At 39.8% G+C, this 24,074-nt stretch overlaps 1 protein-coding gene across 7 annotated transcripts in view; it reads left to right on the plus strand.

Moving 5' to 3' along the window:
- SBF2 (SET binding factor 2) overlaps positions 1 to 24,074 on the plus strand; it is a 233,506-nt gene that overhangs the window by 26,901 nt on the left and 182,531 nt on the right. For 4 of the 7 annotated variants that reach the window (XM_030949213.1, XM_030949215.1, XM_030949217.1 and 1 more), the window contains exon 2: positions 18,609 to 18,697. In XM_030949213.1, the coding sequence (XP_030805073.1) occupies positions 18,609 to 18,697 (89 nt within the window). The remainder of the gene's footprint in view (positions 1 to 18,608; positions 18,698 to 24,074) is intronic. The other 3 variants (XM_030949214.1, XM_030949216.1, XM_030949218.1) reach the window with 1 other exon arrangement.

A 24,074-nucleotide genomic window follows, 5' to 3' on the forward strand; every position in this document is an offset into this window, starting at 1 on the left:
CCAGAGAGATTTTGGGGTTTCCCTCACTGGAGATGTTCCAGAACCATCTGGACTCAATCCTGTGCCATGTGCTCTGGGATTCCCCTGCTCAAGCAGGGAGGTTGGACCAGGTGATCAGCTGTGCCCCATCCTGTGATTCTGTGACTGCATTTGCTGGGTTTAGGACAACACTGAAACTGAAAAAAATCCCCACTGAATTAAGGTTATAACGTGTGAGGAAGGATATCTTGGAGCAGTTCAATGTGGCACTTGCAGCATGCACAGGAATTCTTGACTCTTTATAGTTGTGTTGATCTGGAAGGATGCATTTAAGAGCAGTTGGAAGTAATTTGGCAGTTTGATGCTTAGACTGTACTACACATGCAAATCCCACGGGATTGCAAAGTTTGTAGGGATTTTGCACTTCAATATCCTTTTGCATGTGATGGCAGGGCTGGATAATAGCACAGCACTTGACTTTGGAGGTTACATATTAAAACCAGTGGTGCCTGTAGCCCCTGGAGGTCTTCAGTGATAACCTTCTAGAGCAGGAATCTGTGAAACAATGCCATACTGGTTTGCTCTGATTTTGATTCCAGTGTTGTGAAAACAGAAGAGCCACTTCTGATTGAGGATTTCTAGTGGAGTTTCAGTGTTGTGGTAGAGCTCTGAATAAAAGCAGTTGAATGCCCTCACATGTATGTGGTTCTGGGTAATAATGTAACATTTCTGTGGAGTGTTATGGTTGTTGTACGTGCTGAATCCAGTTAATTGCAATCACTGTTGACTTGTACATGTAGACATTCATGAATGGCCTAAAGATGAGCAAGAAGGTGTGCTAGAGCCACAGCCAGTAGTGGGATTGGATATGGTACTTTGTCTGCAGACATGAATGACAGGGGGTTTATGTTTATAGATAGCATAATTTTAATAGTAACAAATCTGGTGTGCCACAGTTCTTCACCATTTTGCAATATGTGCATGTGGGTTAGATACAAAAGTGAAGCAATCCTTGCTTTTCCTAGTCATGAATCATTTATAGCACTCGTGTGGTTTTTTTCAACGTGTTTGGATTAACAGCTTAGAGTTTAAGATGATTCTAGCCTAAGTCAATGCTCTTTATATACAGGTGATTGCTGTTTCTGGAACAGTTTTATGATAAGTTTTTCCACAGTTGAACTCCTGTCCAGTGATTTTCCTTTGAAACAGTTGCAATTTTCATTTAGGGACATAAGAGTGGAGTCTTGGCTTTGGTTTCTTTCCTAGACTAGCTTTTTTCCCCCTACGTTTTCTTTTTTAAAAAAGTTTTAAAATGTTCTCTCTAGTGACTGTGGCTTGTCACTGTGAGATAGGCAGCTCTCCCAAATTAAATATTTAAACTTTAGTCATGTTTAGTCATGTAAAGCAGATACTGCTGGAGCGTGCCAGAAGGAAAGGACTTGCTCTGATACATCTGGTTCTGTTTCAGTATTGAAATTCTTGTAGAGTTCAAAAATAAGAACAAAAGGTAACAGAGAACACCAGTACAAGAACAGTTGTCCCTGGTTGTAACTCTTTGTCCTTTCCTCCAGAGGGGTAAAAATCCTTTTGGGCAAAGTTGATAAAGTTTTTTTATAGAGTTAGTGTAGGAGGAGGGCTTCCTCAGACTTCCAATAATAATATATTTTTTTTAATAATACATGTTTCATTTTAAGTTCCACAGAATATGTAGTTCTGTATCTGAATGTGGCTCACATGAATTTGAACACGCTGCTGACACTTGCAGACTTGAGTCAGGGGAATGTTTTCCCTGTGCAGGCTCTGGAGATGGAACATTCATGCTCCATGTGTGGAGAATGAGAAAACACATGGACACATTAGCTGGAATGCATCTGGCACGGCTCTTCCTTGGGGAGATGGAGTGTTCCATAGCTGTGAGTTGTTTTCTTTTCAGAGTGGCAGAAAGTTGTTCCATATTTGTTCTTTTTCCAAGATGTTCTGGCGTCCCAAATTCTTCTTTTGCGACTTGAGAACTGACTCCATCTTGTACTCCGCGTGTGTTGTATCCCTATTTCCACAGAGATGGAAAGGTCAAAGTACTCCACCATTCATCTTTCATCGAAACAAAAGTGGGTAAGATCTTTACCTTGGAAGATTTTCTCCTTGAAAGGGCATTGAAGGGCCTATGGATGTCTCAAGTTGACATTGCCTGAAGTTAGAGCCTTTAGCAGTGTCTTTAGGGGCAAGCAAGTTCTTGTCAGCCAGCTCCTTGGGTGCTGCCATCCTAACAACTCCATTTTTGAGCATAGTCCCTCTCTGTCCACATGATAAATTTGACAAGTGTTCAGCACTGGGTTATTCAGTAAAATCCAGGAAGACAAAGTTAATGTATGCTCACAGTGCTCTGTTCTCATGTCTTGGAGGGCATGGCTGCTCGTGGCAGGGACATGGAACTAAGAAGCCGGCATTGTGACAGTAGCAGTTGTCCTCATTCCCTGTGAGTTCTAGATATGCCTCCACAAGACTCGTTCCTTTTCTGTGGCTACAGACCAGGCATTCAGCCAGTGCACATTTGTATAATATACTTTCACAAAGAAAAATAGTAAAATTTTACTTAAAGCAGGTTTATCTTTACTTTTGCAATGAGAATTCCCCACCTTCATGGAATTAGTATATCAGAACCTTTCCAGTGGTCAGTGTCTGTCAGAACCATTATTTTATTCTTGGGAAAGGTGTACTTCAGTGATGAAACTTGCTTAAATAAACAGAGGATCCTGCTGAGGAGGAGTCCCTCAGTGTGGAAGTAGAGCCATGCTTTGTGGTCAAAATTTTTTATCTGCCTGAAGCCTGGATGTCATTGCCTGCAAAGGAAATCTGATAAACCTCCTGAATCTTCTGAGGTGGGTTGAGCCTGGCCAGTGGCTAAGCCCCCATCCAGGTGTTGGCTCACTCCTCTACAGCAATACTGGGGAGACAATCAGAAGGGCAGAAGTGAGGAAAAGCTTTGTGAGAAACCAAGAAGGCCTTGGTGCTGTGCAAGCACTGCTGAGTGGCAGCTCAAAGTTTGGTTTATTATCAGCACTGCTGCAGTCACATGTCTGAAAGACTGCACCATTCAGGCTGCTTTGAAGGAAATTCACTTCCCTGCAACTATACCCTGTACCTTCTGTCCCTGGAAGTCTCCAAATTCTGTTACTTCACTGCTCACAGAGTAAGTGGGGAATACCTGTTTTTTAAGCAAGTGAACGCTTGCTTTAATCCATCTTAGCTAAACTCCCAGGTTCAGAAGCATTTGCAGCATGAGGCTGATTTCAGCAAAGGCATTTGTTCCTTTGCCTCAGTGCGGTTGGGCTGTCAGATTATTTCACACTGCTTTCCTGAAGTGACCAAGCTGTTCCTCTTTGACTTCCTGCCCACTGAAACCAGACAGAATTACTACTTCTTCCAAGTTGTCTCCAGGGCATTTCTTCAGGAGTTGTTAAGAGACCTAGATGATGCTGCTCTGTGGAGTTAGCTGTTCTGCAAAAGCTTAAACACGGTACCAGAGCAAGTTGTGGAGTAACTGGATGTATTCTTGATCACTGAGTGAGGAGAGGTCTATTTCCTATAAAACTGATAGCAGTCTGTAAGTTGGGTTCTGTGATTGCATACTCAGCTAACCACTATGGTAAATCAGAATGTCCTCCTTCTGAAATAGATGACCCATTTATCCTATGTGACTCATTGCACCAAATGTTACCTCAGATGACTTGAAGTATCTGGAATTGTTCTGAGTATTTCTGGCAAGTATTCCTTTGGCGAATGGGTCAACATTGTTGAGATTTGTTGTAGTAATACTGTTCAGCACTTGAACTTCCCTGAATCCTCCAAAAAAGTGACATCACATGGTTTCGTGACAGTTGGGAAGCTCATTTTCAGTGATGTTGTGCAAGGTCTGTGGTCGTGGTTGGAAGAGACATTTTGCATCAATGCTGTGGGGCTGTGCACTCTTGCAAATGGGTGGGCAACCTCACTGCCTAATACCAGATTGACAGGTAACATAATTCGGTCATTTCTCTTTTATTAAGAAAATTGGGGTTTGGGATAGTTACATAGAAATTCGCAATTCACCCAAGTGAAGCATCAAACTCGCATATGTAAATTTGAGATGTCTGGTTCCTCAGCCATGAGCAGCAGATTCTAATTAAAATGTAGAAAGTGAGGTATCAATCTGTTTTTCTTCCTACAGCAACTGGAGGTTCTTCTGCTCCTTAATGAGTTCTCAGCCAAATGTTCTTGGATATGCTCCCAATTACATCAGGGTGTCTGGCCATATTGATGTTCTGGTTCCACTGTTGCAAATCTTTCTAGCCCAAGGAAAGACTGTGTATGTCACTGGTTATCCATTTCTTTTTATATAGGTGAGAAAATGTTGATATTTAGACCCTCTGCTATTTATGTTTTGTGTGAAAGAGTAGAGAAAATTCAAGACCTTGCTTACTCTTGTGGTCTTTCATGTGTATTTATGTGCCTTATTTTTCGAGAGTGGTTGAATGCATTTCTTACTGTATGTTAGAATGTTCTCCAGACTCAGGTGACAAGGTATTCAGCACTTCATGAACACTGCTTAGGTTCTGGTTCTTGATCTGTAACCTTCCTGTAGAGTTATTCCATCTCTATTGTTCCCTGATGTTATGTGTGGAGTGTAAAGACTGTTTCGGACCCAGTAGTTTGCCTTATTCTGTGTCAAGAATTGTGAGGCTATGAGTTAGGATTCATATTAGGATTCATTTAATTTACATCCTGGTAGGACTTCAGAGACATTTAAGAGTGTTCCTGGCTGATGTTTTCTTCAGAACTACTGCATAACCAGGAATGTTACTGGAGAATCACCATGCAGTGCCTGTCGTAACACTGAATTCTTCTGCATCTTCTATATGAGGCCTACATAAGAAAACCACAAAACTAAAGAGAATTATATGTTAAAGAAGCTCTGTTATTAGGCTGCAGTTGAGAGCAGCTTGTGGCAAGAATGGTTTTCTGTATAGTACTAATTAATAAAAATGGGTTTTGTAAGAGTTTATCTGAGTGGGGACACAGACACTTAAACCCTTAGTGGAAATAGTGCAGTTGGATGTAAGTAGCTGTAGTGCTGTCACTTTTGGTGTTCAGTAATTAATCTTTCACTGAGTACAAAATGAGGATGTCCCTGTTCTGACAGGTCATCTGTCTTTGGATAGAAGTGTTGTGATACTATGATGGAAAGTATTTTACAAGTTGAAACATTAATTTTGTGTTCTGACATCTGGCAGAAGGAAAATGTCATTTGAGAGCAGCTGTTGGGTTGAAGAACAATTAGTAGTCAAAAACTTGAAAATTAAACTTTCTCTTTAGATATGATGGTCCAAGATAATTATGTATTTAGTAGGCAAAAAAAAAAAGTGGAAGTGATGGGCTATTAGCTTTTGTCTCTGTGAGTCACCTGTGGCAGAAGAGCCTCATGGACACTTTTTCTTACACCTCATGATGTGGCCACTGCTGGATCACACCCAGTTTTCTGCCCTGAGGTTCAGGGCTGCATCTGCAGTTGGTGTGGGACAGGTATTTTACATCACACTAATGAAGCACCCCAGTCAACATGGCAGCTGTCATTGTGAGATTTGGAAATAAAGCTTTGTTTTATAGGAACTGTAGTGGTAAATACAGATGCTGCTCTTTTATATAAAGTTACCAGAAGTAAAATGTTTCAGACCTGAAGCTGATACGATTATGTTCCTGTAACATAGACCAAATTCAGTAACCACTGTTGGGTCTGTGTGTGCATGTGCTGGTGCAATTTAACTAAAAGGATCCCACCCATTAGAGTTTGTAAGGTCAAGCTAATTTGGGGAAAATGAAAGCTGAGGGATGTTATCTTACAGTTCCTTCCTACTTATGAGCACCTAAGCACTGCATATTAAATCTGAACCTTACATTTTTGCTTCTGGTACTTTCTAGATTTAAAACAGTGCCTTCTTGCATTCCTTCCCCTTGACTCTCCTTAAGTCATAGGATCCTAGAATGGTTTGAGTTGGAAGAGACCTTAAAGGTTGTCTATTTCCAATACCTCCCCCATAGATAGGGATACCTTCCACTAGACCAGCTTTCTCCAAGTCCCATGCAGCCTGCCCTTGAACCCATCCATGGACAACTCTCCACAGAGGGTTCTCTTCCAGAGAAGCATCCTCACAGTAAAGAATTTCTTCCTAATATCTAATTGAAACTCACTCTCTTTCAGTTTAAGGCCATTCCCCCATGTCCTGTCACTACATGCCCTTGTTAAAGGTCCCTCTCCAGCTCTCTTGTAGCCCCCTGGGGTACTGGAAGGTGCTGCAAGGTCTTCCTGGAGCCTTCTCTTCTCCAGGCTGACCAGCCCCAACTCTGTCTCCATAGGAGAGGTGCTCCAGCCCTTGGAGCAGCTTTGTGACCACCGGACTCACCCCAACAGGTCCATGTCCTTATGCTGAGAGCCCCAGAGCTGAATGCTGGGTTCCTGCTGGGATCTCAGGAGAGCAGAAGAGAGGAGCAGATTGACCCCCTGTCACCTGCTGTCCACTCTCCTTTTAATGCAGCCCAGGACGCATTTGGCTCTCTGGGCTGCAAGTGCACATTGCTGGGTCATGCTGAGCTTCCCATCAAGCAACACTCCCAAGTCCTTTCTCCTCAGGGCTGCTCTCAGTCCATTCTCTGCCCTGTGTTTGTGCTTGGGGTTGTGTATGTTCAGTTTAAAACAGGAAAAATGATGTCTGCTGTGTAGCAAAGATTAGTCTTCAAAAATCGAGTTCAGATCTTCTGCTGCAAATATGTGAACTTGGCATAGCTAGAGCTGTCTTCTGGTGCTGTGCTTGCTTTTCCTCGTGGAATGGAAATATCTTTCCAGAGCTGTCCTTTTGTCTCTCAGAACTGTCCTCTCTGCTCACTTCTCATGGGTCTGTGTGTTGGTGAGCCCTAGGTTGAAATGCAGTTATCAGCCAGCTCTGGGAAGTGCTTTGCTTACTCTTTTGCGACATTGCATTCCCTGTTAATTAGATAGATCCGACTCTCTGGTGCCTTTGAAACAAGTCAACGCTTGAGAAGGCACATTTGGTCTTGTACAGTGACAGTTTTTCTCATCAGCAGAATTTTCAGGTGATAGTTCACACTGGTAGTCTAATTTGATCTTTTTTCAGATGTAGAATGTAGTAGGGATAAGATTTGTTCTTGCAATCCGAGTGTTTACTTGAAGTCCTTCTGACAGGGTCTAAATGATGTTATACAAACTGCTGTAATTTTTCAAGCAAAAAATATTTGTGTTCTACTTAGTACTTGTTAACAGGGAAAGTGTGTAATTTCACACAGCTTTTGAGAACCCATTTGCTTGTCATTCCCTCCACTTTTTATTTTGAGATACAATTGGCATGAAGACCTTGTCTTTCCTTTCAGAATGGTATTTCCAATCATTTTTATGAGATATTTCATTTCAGAGCTCTTTACTTTTTGCCTGAATTTGAACTCTGTGACTCTCTCCCTCAAAGGCAACCACTTGTTCAGACCACTGGATACAAATGGGAGCTTCAGGGGAAGTCTTATTGTTTGCCTTCAAAAAATATCTTTGTCCAGGAGTTTACACATCTTTTACAACACAAGATCCAGCCCCAAACTTGGTGTATGGTTATTCCACCTTATATACCCACCTACTACTTAATTACTCTCCCAAACAGACCATATCTAAAATTTTTTTTTTTTGAGTTAGCCTATGCATCACTTTTGGAAGAACTTGTTGAACTCGAGACCCTGTCTCTGTAAAATTTTTCCCTACTCTAATCTTAGAATAAATAATAGAATAATAAGTGTCATGATGGCTTGAACTGAATAGCAACTGAGTGATGTATTTAATGATTTGTGTTCCTGCTTTCTTGTGAGTGTGTTGATGGCAGAGAGCTGAAGGGAGTGGAGAGAAGCTGTGGACTGACCCAGTGTGCTACAGAAACCTCCCTTCCTTGGGAAAGCAGCTGGGGAGGGTGAAGAGATCCTGTTGGAGCAGAAAGCTCAGGGGCAGGAGGTGCTGAGAGCACTGAGCTCGGATGGGTTTTTGGGGAGAAGGAAGAGCCAGCAGCAGAACTATGCAGGTATTAAAAGCCTACAGTGCAATAACACTGGTGCTGCTGTGGAGCAGGTGCTGCAGGGACAGGAAAAATTGATCACAGCCATGGACTGAGGTTCTGGGAGGGATCGAGACTTTAGGAATTCAGGCATCAGTAGCTTGGTGCTCACAGTGTGACTTTTTCTTCCTCTCCTCATCCAGGTTCTTTTTAATTTTTTTTTTTTTGTATTTTTATTACTTTGATTTTTGACTTTTTTTATCCCCCCCTTAATTGAAATTCTTATTGAGCACTTGTTAAAATGCAAATAGAACCCCACAGTATTAGGAAGCTTCTTCAGGCTTTTTGTAGAGGATTTAGTCTGCAATTTTGCTATATTCTGTAGGCCCTGGAAAGGCTTATTAACATTTTAATTTCCTGATCAGATATATGGCTTTTCCAAATGAATAATTTATTATGGTACTGTGGATGGCACTTCAAATGAAATTACTTTGAGCATAATTTCTTTTTTTACTTTGTCATGTCACTCTCATTTTCCCCCAGGATGTCATAAGAAGGAATCTCTTGTTTATCAGTGTTCACACAAGTGTGAGTGAGGAGGAGAATTGCAAAAACCCCTAAACCATATTATTAACATTTTCAATAGAGCACAGTAGCATATTTCCATATTCAGTTGAATGTGCCAGAATTTTGTTTAGTATTTTTATCTGTATTGTGCCTCACATAGATCTAATTATGACTTTTTCTGGCTAGAACCAAACGTGATTAGACACTTCCAGAAGCTATTTCGTGTATCTGAACAAATAATGTAGAGTCAGTAAAATGATAAATGTGGGATTCCTACCCCATGGCCCCAGATTATCTCTGTATGCTCTGCTCCTTGGAAAAAAAAATTACATAATAGGAAAAAACCCCAAACCATAGTAGAAGATAAAACATGACTGTACTTAAATAGTAAACCAAGTGTTTCAACATCTTTATGTTTTAAGTATTGCATTGCAAACTTATGTTTTACGTAAGTTACATTGCAAACATTACAAACTTACATTGCAAACTTATGTTTTTAGTATTGCATTTAGACCTGAATCTTCATATTTAGGAATCCTGTAAGTAAATACTGATACAGAAGAACTGTTACACATAGACTTCTTTACCTATTCTAGTCCTATAAAGTGATCTAGAAAAGTAAGTTTTAGCACATGAACAGACTTCTTTAAGAGAAAATGTAGAAAACCTTTTCATGAAGTTGTTTCATTGCTGAATTTTAGAGTATGCATAACTTTCCTTTATACTCCACAAAATCAGATTACAGTAACAGCTACTTACATCTCTGGAGTGTAAATATCTGAAATCTGATTCTAACCTTGCCATCTGTGTTTGGTTAAAAAAACCAACCATACAAAAAGTAAAAAAAGGTATGTAAGAGATATTTGCACAGGCTGTTTTTAAAATGTATTGAAATGTTGTATGCTGAAATGGGTGCTGATTAAAATGTTGAAATAACAATATTGAAAATGTAGAATTGTTTTGGTAAAATTAGAACCTTACACTTATGTTCAGGAAATTTCAAAGTGGAGCTTTTTTAAAATTAATTTGGTGTATCAGTTAAAATAATTCCAAAGGATGGTTGCAGAAGGAAGATAACTTAATGAAAAGAGTAATCATATTTAGTAAATAGGACAGGGTTATTTTAAAGCTAGGCAAGTAAATGTAATTTGTTAGAATTGAGAAGCTGCCTAATTTTTTTTAAACATTTAAGACATTAATTCAGAGTACAAAGCTGAGTATGGTTTTGGCATCCTGATTCTTATCCCTTCCTTGAAAATAAATAACAAATATTTTCTCGAAGACAGTTGGGAAGTCTTTTTCAGTTTGGTGTGTTCAAAAGACTGTTTAATATAGAGTGTTTATTTGAAGTCTGATCTTCTCTTCCTGTGCAGAAGCTGGCAAAAGTGATTTGTTTGCAAACAAGAAGGGGAGTTGTTGATGATCAGGAAACTTTCTCCCTGCAAGCTGCCCAAGCCTTTTTCAAATTTCTTGAATATTATGCCAACTGTTGAGTAGGGAGTTATTTGAAAATTTAACATTCATTGTTGTTTTCTTGTCTGTTATTTTTTTACGGCTTTTGCAAAAGCACTGTCCACCCAGCAAAACTACAATGTTTGTCCAGGAGTGTGTTATGTCCCAAACTTCTGTCTGGAAGGAAGAGTCCTGAGGTGCAGCTGTTCCAGCCAGGCTGCATTCATTGTATCAGTAACTTTTCTAGATAAAATATTGTGGGAGTTGGAATCCTGCTGAAAGGTGGGGAATGTTGGTATGAAAATGGCTCTTCAGGAGCAGCTGGCACTTCCACAGGTGAAGGCCAGAAAAGCTTTTCAAAGGACAGCTCGTGCCTGTGCAGGAGTTCCCACTCGGGTTCTTAAAGACGAGAGATGCGATAGCAGCCAAGTCACGTTGTCACATTTTACAGAGCTCTGCAAAGTGCCAGTGAGTTCATTGCCACTGGTCACTGAGGTTTTGTTCTCAGAAGTGGCCTTCAGCATGAGGCAGCACTTTGCAGGACAGTTTTCCAAGGATAGTACTGAGTTTGTGGCATTGGGCACGTTTCTTCACAAGGGTTGGATGCTGGGGGAGGCTTGGCTGACCAAATCCCTGGTTAGAGGGACACTGCTGCTGCAGCTCAATGGGCCTCTAACCTGTGGTGCTGATTGTAACATCCCTATTCATTCCTCATTCTGCTTCCCTTTCCTCCATTTCCTTCCTCTTCTGCTTTTTATGATATTTATCTGTTTTCATTTCACTTGGCACTGATACAATTTCAGTGCACGAAGTTCATCCCTAAATATGAATTTCCCCTACAAGATCTATTTTAGAGTACCAGTGGCTAACCTCCCTTCAGAAAAACACCAACTTTAGTGGATTTAGTGGAATGAGATATGGCATGTTTTGCCATATTCCCACTTTACCTTAATTAGAATACAAGCTAGAATATTTTCCCTCCTTTATTTACAAATCACAGAAGTGATTTTTGATAGCCAGGAGAAAGGAAAATGTTGGCCTGCCTAGAGGAATATCTGTTGCAATAGTGGGGAGGATGAGCCTGCAAGTAAGATGCCAGTCTATGGTTTGGGTGGTAATGATTGAGCTTGTTTCTTGTACATCCCTTTCTTTGTGCTCTGCAAATGACAAAAGTACAAAAATCAAATACCAAGACATTCAGGGTTTTGGACCATCCCAAGTATTTCAGGTAGTCCTGACTGCAGTGCCAGTACATTTGGAGGAAGATTGAAATGCTACTTTTTTTTTTCTCTGCTAAGTTCAGCAAATTTTTCCTGTTTACAAAGAAAAGAGCCTGAGGGTTGCCTTATCCCGTTATTTGCTGCATCCTTGATGATACTGCCAGCCTGCAGAATGGCTGTTGTTCAGATTCCCAGGATTGTTGGATTGTTGTGTGCATCTCTTTGACCTGGTTCAGAAAAACTGACTCTGAGCTGTGCCAGTTGTACAAAGAGTGTCCTTGGTCGTGGTGGGAAGTCTGTTTTCATTCCTAAGTGTGCCAGCATTTTGTCTAACTTTAGTGACAATAGGCTGCAATGAAGTCTTTACTCTCTTGAATAAATCGGAATTAAATGCTCTTAAGGTAAACTTCCATGTCCAGACTTTAAAGATGCACATGGTCTGTGGTGTGCTGGTGGGGTTGGACAGATTTTTTTCAGAATTTCATGTATTTTAGGCCTATCAAAGAAACTTTTTTCTTTATAGGTGTTTAATTTTAGCTCTCCTTTGGCTTCTTGTTCCCTTTTGTTTCAGCACTGCCTTCTGTGTAGGGACTGAGTTAAAATGGGCATATCTTCTGTAGTATTTTCTGTCTTCTGGCATCAAGATTTCTGTAGTAATGTTTATGAAGGTACAGGGAGGCCTCAGGTACCTTTCTCTTTCCAAGATGGAACATGAGTTATCTTCATGCTTCCATGAAAAGCATTTCCAAAACACCTAAAGTGATAAGAATCTTGAATAGTTTAAAACTCCTGCAAGGTTCAAGTTAAGAACCTAGCTATAAAAAGAATTTTACTTCAGAGCAGATTTTAGTGATGTCTTTAGCCCTGGGTCCTGTTTTGAAAAGGTTCAGAGGTTCTGTGCTCTGCCACCTGCCTGTGCCTCTTTCACACTGACAGTGTGTTCCTAACTCTGAACATGTAAAGTTGTATTCTGAATAACTGAAATTATTTCTTACCTTTACATCACATTTACATCTACAGTGGTCATTTAAAAAATTTTTCCGTGGCATAACTGATGTTCTTGTGATGTGTTGTTTCTACTTCAGGCCTGGAAATGATACCTTTTGTAACAGATCACCAAAGTGCTTCCACTCAAAGCTTTGCATGTTAACAATACTTGGTGCTCAGATGCATTTTTATCAGGGGTTTGTGAGTGAAAAGACAGAGTGTATCACAGTCCTCATTAATTTGGAATGTAAGTTACATGAACAGCTTGCTTCTGGAATTTCAAGGGCGAGCAAGAGATGGCATGTGACCTTTCATGGGGAAAGATTTATATAAGAAGGGAGTTTAGGGGACTAGGGTTCAGGAACCAGCAAATTATGCCAGAATTTTAATGTGTTGCATGTTTGTACTGTTTAAAGAAAAAGATGGGAAAAGGAGAAGGATAAAGAGGGCAGATGAGAGGAAGTTAGCTGGGAAGAAAAGTTGCTTGTCCCTTAGTAGCTTAAGGTATAGGCTGCTTGTTCAGAATTCTTGGAGGCTGAAATTTGGGGTTTGGTCTTGGCAATTCACTTGGTGTGTGTACTATACATGGGCAAGAATATACATCTGATAATTTGAAGCCTAATTTATTTTGTGGTCAACTGTGATTCTTAATGGATTAAGGAGTTAAGCCCTCTTAAAGGCAGCATAACTATTGGATGAGGATGATAATGATTTTTTTAATCTGGCACCTTTAGTGAAAATGAAAATGCAGTTCATTGCTGTAGGTGCCAAATTACAATTCTGAAAAATGGCTGCAATGTTTTCACAACTTTTGTACTTCACTTTACGCAACAAAACTTTACATCAAAATGAAAGAAAAAAATTGCAATTCAGTTGAAATACAGGAATAGCTTTGCTTTTGTAAGAATGAGCCTTGTATTTGCAGGGTTCCCTGTAGCAGGAAGGAATGATGCATCTGACTCCATGTTCTTAGAAGGCTAATTTTTTATTTTATGATGCTATATTGTATTAAAGAATGCTATACTAAAGAATACAGAAAGGATGCTTAGAGAAGCTAAAAGATACTAATGAAAAATTGTGACTCCTTCCAGAGTCCTGACACAGCTTGGCACTGATTGGCCAATGAGTGAAAACAACTCACACCAGAAACCAATGAAACAATCACCTGTTGGATAAACAATCTCCAAACACATTCCAAAGCAGCAAAACACAGGAGAAGCAAATGAGATAATATTATTTTCCTTTTTCTCTGAGGCTTCTCAGCTTCCCAAGAGAAGAATCCTGGGCAAGGGGATTTTTCCAGAAAATATGATGGTGACAAATGACCATTAAGATAACAATATGAGTGTTTAATAACAACAGTAATAATAATGGCAGTAGTTCTGTTAGAAATATCTCTTGTTACTGCCAGGCATGTGTTGTATATATAATTAATAATGAGAGCAATTTCTGTTTTACGTGGACCATGCTGTTAATGTGCAGTTGTGCTCTGTGCACACACAAATACTGCATTTAGTAGATTGTTGTCTGAGTGATGTCTGGAGTGCATCTGAGTTGAAGTGGTTCAAAAACCTCCAGAAGCTTCTGTCTGACTGCTCTGAATTCAGAGAGCAGTGCTAGCCATGGGCTTTCCACCATGTCTTGATGATGGTTTTTCCACCCATGGTTTTGGGCAGCTTGCAGGTTATTCAAAAGGACACCAAAAAACAAACATTCTTTCATTGCTGATACAGGGGCTCTTCCTGGTGGCTGTGGCTCTCTGAACTGAATTGACACTGCCATGAACTATTTTTCCATTTCAGAAACAAGGTGTCAGTGTTAATGAGTGTTAATGAGTTAATCAGTTCACAGAAGCATTTAGATTGGAAAAGACCTTTGAGATCATCAAGTCCAACCTGTGACCCAACACCACAGTGCCGAGCAGACCATGGCACTGAGTGCCACATCCAGGGATGCTGACCCTACCACCTCCCTGGGTGACCTATTCCAGTTTCTAACCACCCCTTCCATGAAGAAAATCTTCCTAATGTTCTTAAAACCTCTGAAATCTTGGTAGGTCTGTAGAGCAGATACTATCAGGCCCAAACTGAGGAGGCTGCTACTGATGTTCACTGTGTGCGTGTTTTTAATGTGGTGTGACATTTGTTTAATTAACTTTAGTTAACAGGAATTTCACCAGAATACTGAGGGAATGTCCTTTGAGTGTTAAGAATTACTAAAAGGGGCTTGAAAGAAGACTAGATGCAGATTCAAGGGAATGTGGTCAAAATGTCAAGTTATTAAATGGGAAAATCTGAATCACCTTTATAATTTTTTTCCTCATGTGATTTCAATATTTTTGCAAAGTTGTCAGTGGTTATCAGTAGCATATATTGAAACAAATGATAGTTGTTGAAATCCCATGACCTGATATTTTTCTGTTTCTTCCTGTTGTGCTAAAGCAGTCAAGAATGCAAATTCACTTGGGTGTTGAGTTGCAGCCACCTCTTGAATAATCTGTTATCTTCAGAGACAACTGCTCTGCTGAAAGTTGGATGATTTAATAAAAGTCAGCTGAAGGCAGATAGTGTCCACACCCCCTTACCCCAAACCATGGGATTTAGGGACTTACTGTAATTCTGCTGTTATTTTGCTGATTGTATTGAAAAATGTCAACAGAGAATCAACAGTAATTGCAGTATGAAGTGTTGGGGAAATGTGGTGAGCATATGGTACTGGACTGGGCTTGTTATTAAAGGAACTGCAGCTGCTGGGTCTTCTCTTGCACAGGAGATCCTTTCAAGTGCTCTGGGTCTAAACCTTTCCCAAGGAAGGCAACTTGCAGTTCAGTAACTTTTGCAATTGAAAAGAATAATTTTATTTATTTTTCAAATGTATCAAATTATAATGAATTCTGCCTTGTGATTGCAAACATAGAAAACACTGAGATTGTGAAGAATTGCCCTAATTTTGAAGGAGTGCAGATTCATTTAAAAAAGCAAAGCCAACAATCCCCCCCTAAGCCAAACCAAATTTTAGTGGGATGGAAAGAGTGTTTCCTACCTATCTGTATTGTATTCAACTTAAGAAATCATGTGAAATAGTTAGATTTTATGCATTATAAGTAGATTTACAAATCTGTATCACAGGACCTTTCTGTTGAAGGATTAACAGTGCTCTTTCTGTTGGTGTTTTGTTTTTATTTTTTTACTCATATCTGATGGATGTGAATACTTTTCTAATGCTCATATCTTGAACACACTTCCCTTTTTTTCCCCCTTTAAAATGCTGCATATCTGTGATACATCCTTTGTGTACTGTTCCATGAACTTTTTGAAAATGTTAGTCTTTCTCTGTATTTAAGGCAATGGTTTCCTGAAGATTCAGCTTTACTGCTGTGGGCCTGAAGTTTGTCTGTTTAATACCTGGAGTGTTTGTGAGGCTTCTGTGAGCTGTTCTGAAGGAGGGTCCTTATCTAAGTTATTTGAGAACTCAGGTACCAAATCAGTTGGGCCTGAACTAGAGGTAGATAAAAAATGTTTTTGGTTTCCAAGTGTTTTCCCAGCAGTGGAGACAGGCTGGGTCTGGGGACACAAGGAGGGACCTGGTGCTGCACCTCTTGGAGGGAGCTGCTCCCTGGGAGGTGTGGAGTGGCTTCTCTTTGGTCCCAGAGGTGACCTGAAGTGCAAGCTCAGGCAGAATGAGAAGTTAGTGTGGCTTTCTGAAAATACTCAGCAGCACATCATTTTCTTCAGGGAAATGCCTATGGAGGTTTAGAATCCTTCTTGAAAGCAAAATGGAATTGCACGCAGGAAACTCTAACACTTGTGGCCAGCATTTGTGGCCTTCTAAGGAAAGCCACCTAAAAAACCTGATAAGCTTTTGACATAAAGGAGAAACTATTAAAAACTTCTAAAAGAAAGTGTACATCTCTCAATTCTGAATCAAGAGCTTTCTATTCTGTAATGTAGGGAGAGTCTTTGTAGCAGTCAAGTAAAAGGAGAACTAGAAGGATTGATAGCTTCAGGACATGAGGAAGCAGAAGAAGTTTTGAGCTACTTTCCTGGATATCATTATTTATAATTGTAGTTGGTAGTGTCAGAGGTCTCAGTCTCTTGTAAGCTGAATGCAGAATTTAGAAAAGTCACCGGTGTTCCCACAGAGAAACTTGGGGAGCATATACATAGCAGGGACTGTTTGCTGCTGTGACTCTCTGGTACTTCCTTTTCCAGGAGTCTGGGTAGCTCTGTTCAGCTCAGTCCTTCTGCCCTTTCTTCAGGCTGGGCTCTGCCTGGAGGGTGTTTGTGCTCACCCCTGCCTTGGGTGCATTTTTTGCTGTCTCTTTGTGCCACCTGCCAGCCCTAGAACTGGAGGAAGAAGAGATTTGACAGAGATATGACTTAGGATAAGCAGATAATGTGGTAATTTGAGGCTTTATCTCAGCAAGGGGAGAAGTTCTGACCCTGAGTCAGGGAAGGAGCAGCCCCTTTGTGCAGTCACCTACTCCACAGTCACTGCCACTGTGTGCAGAAAGGAATGGAAATGCTTTGGTAGAGTACATGAGGGGAACACTTAACAGTGGATCAGTGACTGGTGACCCTGTTCAGTTATTGCAGTCTAACAGAATTCCTTTCCCTTACACAAACTGCAGCTGGAGCCATGTTTGTATGTGTTCCTCAGGCTCTGGCACATCCTGGCTCTGCCTTCTGAGCATTTCTGCAGCTCCTCTAGTATGTGATACTTCCTTGGCTTTTACTTGCTGACCCCATGCACAGAGCTCCCAGCTGACCCTGTGTGACTGCAGTCCACCAGCAGGCTGCCCTTGGCAGTCACACTGTGTGCTACCTTGGGGCTCAGATTGCTTTTGGGACTTTCACTCCTTGTAGTTTGTATGGCCATTGCACCAAGAACATCTGCTCTGAGATTATTCCCAAGGAACAGTCACAGAATGTTAAGTGTAAATATGCACAAACTGAAGAAAATTCTTCCTACTAACCCACCAGATTGTTCTGCCTTAATGTCTTGTAAGATGTTTTGTGGGTTTTAAGATAGCAGCAAACTCAAACTGTAAATTAGCAGGAAGCTTAGAGGAAGCCTATTTTCTTTTCACTGTAACACTGATTTATGCTAGCAGACTTGAGTTGTGTCAGACTGAAATGGTTTTTTATGGTAAAGCCAGGAGAGTAATGTATTCACTGCTGCTGCCTGGGTGTCTGCAGAGGAGGCAGCACATATGGACTGCTACTACTAATACATCAATTGGACTGCTTCATAATATCAGAGTACAGCTTTGAGAAGATTGTCTTTGACAAGAAAATATTTAACAATTTTAATGCCTAATCTCAACATTTTGTGATAGCACTTTACAGAAAAGATTATTCAATTAGATAGGACAGGTCGGCTATTAAAAGGTATTTTAAATGATTGCAAATTTCAGTTTTGTCATTGATGTATGGACAGACTGAAGAATGAGACACCCTGGAGAGGAGCCCTGTGGAAAGGGACATGGGGCCGTTGAAGTTACAGCTTCTTCATAATCTCCTCTCTGGTGAACAGCAGCAGAACTGATGGAATGGCCTCAAGCTGAGTCAGGGGAGGTTAGGTTGGATATCAGGGAAAGGTTTTTCCAGGATTTCCTGCAGGATTTCAGAAGGTGAAGAACAAAACTGCTGTTTGTATGTGCATTCCTGGGCCCTTCAGGATGACGCAGTGCTACAATTGTGGGGTATTTGTGGTGTTTCCAAAATTGATCTATAGCACTGTTGCTTCCAAAAAAAGGAACATGTAAAAAAAGAGAGTTGCATCAGAAAAGTTACCAGAAATTACCAGCTTTTCTTCACATCTTTGTGTGTGGAAAACCACTGCTGACTTGTGCAAGGAAATCAGTGAGAAATACTGGCCCAGAGTTACTGTGTCCTGGATTAATCATGTGGGGTTCTAATCTGCAGATTTATGTTAATCTATAGATATAGGCTTCTCTTGGAAGACTGCTTCTTGAGAAACTATTGCTTTCTTTTTTAAATGTCACATTATCCATGATATTAAACTCACTGCTGTTTATAGAAAGAGACCAAAATTATCAATAATCATCATCATTTTGAAAACATGAGAGGTAGAGGCTGGAAGCAGCTTGTATCTTCGTTTCATGTAGTGATTCCTGGTGTTACTGCTGGAAAATGTTAAGATTTTATTTATTATATGAGTTGCAAGACACATTTGAGGAGTGTGTTCTGCCTCTTGTGGTGAAAAGCTTAATAATATTGGGTGTATTTGGAAAATATTCTCAAATGTATGGTGATTTCAGTTCCACCAGTTTGCCTTAAAGTAATTGAATTTTATCTTTCAGCAGGACCAACAGAAGGTTTGGGGAAAATAATACAAAGATTTCCCCAGAAGGACTGGGAAGACACTCCTTTTCCACAGGGAATAGAGTTGGTAAGTTTGCATTACATTTTGCAAGTTTTAGAATTTCTTTTGTGTGCATTTGGAAGATAAATCTACCTTCATGTAATGATCTGTATTGTTTAACCCAACAGGGCATGGGTAGAAATTAGTGAGCACAGGGGATAGATTATAGGTTTAAGAATAACAATTTTGGCTAACAGAAGATAATTTATTCTGGTATGCACAGCTAAGTAAATATTCCTCAAATATAGAAACTGTCTGCTGCAGATTTATAAACTGTGTGTTTAAAAGAAATGCTTATTTGTGCTTTGTTTACTGAGCAGCCTTGAGATGGCAGATGACTTCTCATTGAGATGTTCAAATAATTACATATTTGTATAATGTAGATTTAAAAATATAATATCCCAATAAACTAGATTTATTAAAATGGTGCAGGGATCTATTTTAAACAGGGAATTCCCAAGGTGCTGCTTTTTTTCCTTCCTTGGTCTCTTCTTGTGGGATGCAATGAAAAGGTGGATCAGGGATTCACTCAACATCTTGTCTCTCAAAATCCTGAAGAGAAAGGAAGGACTGTGGTCATATTCTGAAATGTGGTTTCTGAGAAGTCAGAGTGAAACTTTTACTGGTGTGAACTGAGCAACTTCTGGGACAGGATGAGCTATGGGAGGAGATGAGCTCTAGGAAATGTTGCAATAGGAGTCTTTACTGTGGGGCACAGTCAGCTGCAGAGGACAAGGACACCAACTCTTCACTGCGTTTATTGCACAGATACGGCCAACAGAGCAGGCTTTTCCCAGCGTGGCACCTTTCAGGCAGTGTTCAGCTCCTTGCTCTGTGCCACTGCCACGTGCTGTGCCCTCATGAAGGACAGGAGGGGGACTGGGCTTGGCTGCTCCCTCCCTGAGAGGTGAATTCGCTCCTGAGCTGGCACACGCAGCCGCGCGCTCCTTTTCTCCTCCTCTGGGGTTTCCTTTCAGCCCCAGCCTGGCCTTTCAGGCCTTGCCATGCCCTGCTCTTTGGGGTGAGCAGGATTTCTCCCCCCTGTGATGGGGAATTGCAGCCTCTTGGTGCACTTGCATAACCCCAGGTTTGGCAATGCCGAGCTCTGCTGAAATGGGGAAGCTCCAAGGTTCAGCCAGGAGGGTTCATTGTGCCTCAAACAAACCCAGAGGCTGAGTCATGGTGAGATTTACTCTGTGCCACAGATCTAAATCTTAGATCTTCCTGACCTTGTTCAGAGAGAGCAATGGGTCTGACTAGCTGGGAAGATGTGAAAAATAAATAAATAAAATATATAGGCACACCTTCTCTTGAAGCAGTGAATCTTAATCTGTGCCCAGGTGTTATCTCCCATTTAAATTTAATTTGTAGGATTTTAGCACTACAAGAAACACTTTTCTAAAGAAAGTTTTTCTTTTTAAATGGGACAAAACATTATTTCTGTATTGATTCTCAAATGACTCATTAGACCAAGCCATTAAAACTTTAAACTTTCCGCATAAAACAAAATCTGACAATTTACCGACATCAAATCAGCCCGTTGGCAAAATCAGTCAAGTTTTGATCTGCTTTCCAAGTGTGGTAAATAAAATTTTAGTTAATGAAGATTGAGGAGTTAGAGATAGTGAAAAGATCAAGTACTGAAGTAAATCGCTTATGAAAGTCAGACGTTGGCAGGAATTTTTTTCAAGATTTTGGATTAATCTAACAAGAATCAACATTAATTTATGGAAAGGAAAGAAGAGAAGTGATGTCACCATGTTCTGTCACCTTAAGATTTAATATCAATAAGGGGGTAATAGGCAATCCTTCAGGAAAAATAAATGGGGAAAAAGGTAAAAATGGATTAGTTGACAAATGTATATGAGACTGAAGAGAGACATAGTTATTAATAGTACTTAGTTGTATGATAAGTTTGAGTTAATATCCTCTTAAATGTACTTGCTCTTCCTTGAAAGATCTGTATGGTTTCTGTTACATGGGAAAAAAAAGGCATGGTTTGTATCTGAAAACATGTCAAGCTCTCTTCACTGTGTTCTCATGAAGGAAAAAGGCCAAAGCTTTTCATGCTTAATGATGGGATTGAAGGGTGATTGTTTTTGAGCCCAGTTTTGCTAAACAGGTGCCCATGGGACAAACTGGGTCTACTGGACCTGCCCTTGACTGAGTGAATTTTGAGAACATCTTCTCTAGGAATGATGACTCAATTTCACCTTTCACTTTGGCTGTATTCTGTAGTTTTGGTAGTTTGACACAAATATAGAGAATTGAGTCATTATAAAACGTGATTGCAGTCTGAATTTCACTGAAGGGTGTTGTATTTGGTGTATGTGTGTTCTGGATTAAAGGATTAAGAGTTATTCAAACTGTGTTTGTTTTTATGTGAGCAGCATGATAACTGTGTCCTGGTCACAAACACGTGAGCTGGGAGTAAACACATTGTCCAGCATTCAACAGAAGTGTACTCTATTCCATTTTATTCAAGTCAAGTACTTTAATTTGTCTTGTTCAATAGATTGTATATCTTGTGGTTGTCAGTGGTGAGGAAAGCCATGAGTCTCTGCTGAGGGAATGATGCTGTCAGGAGGTGTTGGTCATTGTTTTCTTACTCTTATTACTTGTCTGCATCCCCTGAAATTACCTAAAGAGATTAAGAAAAATCTTTTTGCATTTGCTACTTCACTAAAGACTTCACAGCTTTAAACTTTGTGCATTCAGTTATAAACAGAACAAAGTTTAATAAGCCACCTGCAAATTGCTGTGAAACATACCTGAAGTCTTTTGCAATGGATTATTGATAATTATAGTAGCTGTTAAGGGGCTGAAGACTTTTTTACCATTTGTTAAATTGTGTGATGTAACAGTGAATAAGAGACAATATTTCTTGATGTTATATATCCTATATATATTGAGTGTTACTTCAGAAGCGATAAAATGCACTTTTTCCATTTGTTAGAACCTTTTGTGGGCTATTCAAGAAAAATTTAAGGAACAATTTCAGTTCAGAATCTGAGCATCTTCATTTTACTGACAAATAGCAGTCCATCTGCAATTTATAGACAAATGCAAGTCAGAGTTTCTTCCAGTTCCATGAAGTAAGCTGACTTTGAGGGGTAAAGGAAGATTTATGCTCATTCTTGAAGGTAATAAAATATTTGGCTCAGAAAAGCATTGCAGTCATTGGTTTTTGAAAGAATGCAGTTAGAACACCCCAATCTGATATTTAAAATTAACATGTTTGGGTATCCTTCTCCAGTGTCTGTCTGGTTCTGAGAAGTTTTTTCAGATGCAGCTTAAGTGTACAAATAACCCTGTAAAGTCAGCTGAGACATACAGAGCAGTGTCAGGTTAGGACAATCTAACTTCTTGATCTTGCTTGTAGAAAGAATGCTGGAGAGTGTGTGTTGGTTGAATGAGTTAGCTTTACATTTCTGCATATTTTTCTTATTTCTAATGCAGTTTTAATTCCACTGTGTAACTTTCTAGACATCATAATTAGTGACACATCAGAGGAAGCTTTGGAATGTAATGTTATACTGTAAAGTCATTTTTGTCCCAGGGCTAAATTAGCTAAACTAATTCACCTGCATTACTCAGTGTTGGGAGGCTGCTCTTAATGAGGCCAAGGGAAGTCATACCTAGAAACAGTTACATTGTCTGGAGTTGGAACTGGATATGATGTGTTTCTGCAGTTTCTGAGTAGCAGGGAAGGAAATTTCCCATTGTAACTGGTGCTGGTGTTAGCAGTAGTGTCATGGCTCAGTAATTTGGATTTCAAGTGTGGTCAAGTATAGAAATTAACATGTATTTCTAGACAAGATAATCACCTATCCAAATAATGACTTAAATGATAAAATTTATTTTTAATTGGTAAAAAGTGCTGTTTAATACAACCATTTGAAGTCCACATACACAAGTTATGAGACTAAGAAGAGAGAAAGAAAGGCTGCAGGTATCCCTTTGGGATCTGGAAGGTTGCCTGCTTCCTTCTAAAGCAGGAGTTGGAGTTGTTGGAATCAGTTTATTCCTCCTTTCTGTACAGCCCTTGCTGTGGAGCTCAGCATTTCTGCATCCTTGTTTTGCTTCAGACATGAGCTCTTAAATGGATGTAGAATATGTCTTTTATGAAAAACTGGATTCAACTTTCAAATTCCAACTAACCTGAGATACAAAAAAACCCCATGAGTTTTGTAAAAGGAGAATAAGGAATGGTATTTTCAAAGTGTATTTGTATTCTGACTGATCTAGTTGGTCTTGTACAAATTTCCACTTCGTTTTTACATGCATGATTTATGAGTTACAGCTCTACCTCTGAGATCTTAACTGATATTTACTTCTGTTGGAGTTTTACCCTTAGAATGGGGAAGAAAAAACTATCAAAAAAAACCCCCACCAAAACCCAGCTCATTTGTCTTCAAAGTTGCACTCTACTGAAGACATTTAAAAGAAGGCCAGATTTTAAAGTGGAAAAGTTTTCCAGAACTCCTAAACTTCTGAAAATTTCCACTGCAGAGTCTCTGGAAATCATTACACATTCAGTCAAAAGCAATACTTTTAAAATTCAAGTGCTGATCTCTTAGTTTTATTTTGCCACCTTGGTATCAGGTATCTTTTCTGAGAAAAAAGTCTGATGCTTGGACATTTCACTACTTCTTTTAAATAAGATGTAAGAGACAACTGGGGTTGCAGATTAGACAGTTAAGGCCTGAAGTGATTAAAGTTTTAAAGGAGTTAATCTTTAAATGCTTCAGTCTTAGCTAGCTGATCTGTAAGCCAATTTTTCTCAAACATTAATGCTTTTAAGGACCTGAATAGAGTTGTCTACAACATCCATTTAACCTTCAGTGCACCTGCTCAGCTGCACAGATTTTTATTTGGTGGGGGATATTTTGCCCCTCTTTCCCCTCAAATGTTTTTTACCTCTCAAGAATCATTACATATGTGGTTCTTCAATGAACAACTGCGCAGCAGAGCTCAGTGTAGCACTTGGAAATGCATTGTGTTGTTTTTATTCTCATATTACAGAACAGGTGCTTTCAGCACTTAGTAGGAAACAGATGATAACAAAAGTAGAGATATTTTTTTTAGTCAGAGTGTTTCTGGACTCAGTTTATATTCTTTGGACATATTAGCCTCTACTAGATAACTTAGAGTGCCCTTAATGTGATGTATTTTACAGTTGCATTTCTGCTGTGCTGTAGAACAGCTGCATTCTGGTTTTTGAATCTGGTCTTACTGAATGGATGTTAGCTTCTGGATTTTGTGGACTAATGTGATAAAATAATTTGCTGTTTGTACCTAAGGACTTGCAAGTAGTCCTTGTGTAGTATCACTTTGTCTCACTTGACTAAGTGCTGTCAGTGTTCAATTAATCTGCTTTATCCACTCTTAGTTTTGTTTTGAG

Source organism: Camarhynchus parvulus, chromosome 5, assembly GCF_901933205.1.
Source record: "Camarhynchus parvulus chromosome 5, STF_HiC, whole genome shotgun sequence".
Lineage (NCBI taxonomy): Eukaryota > Metazoa > Chordata > Aves > Passeriformes > Thraupidae > Camarhynchus > Camarhynchus parvulus.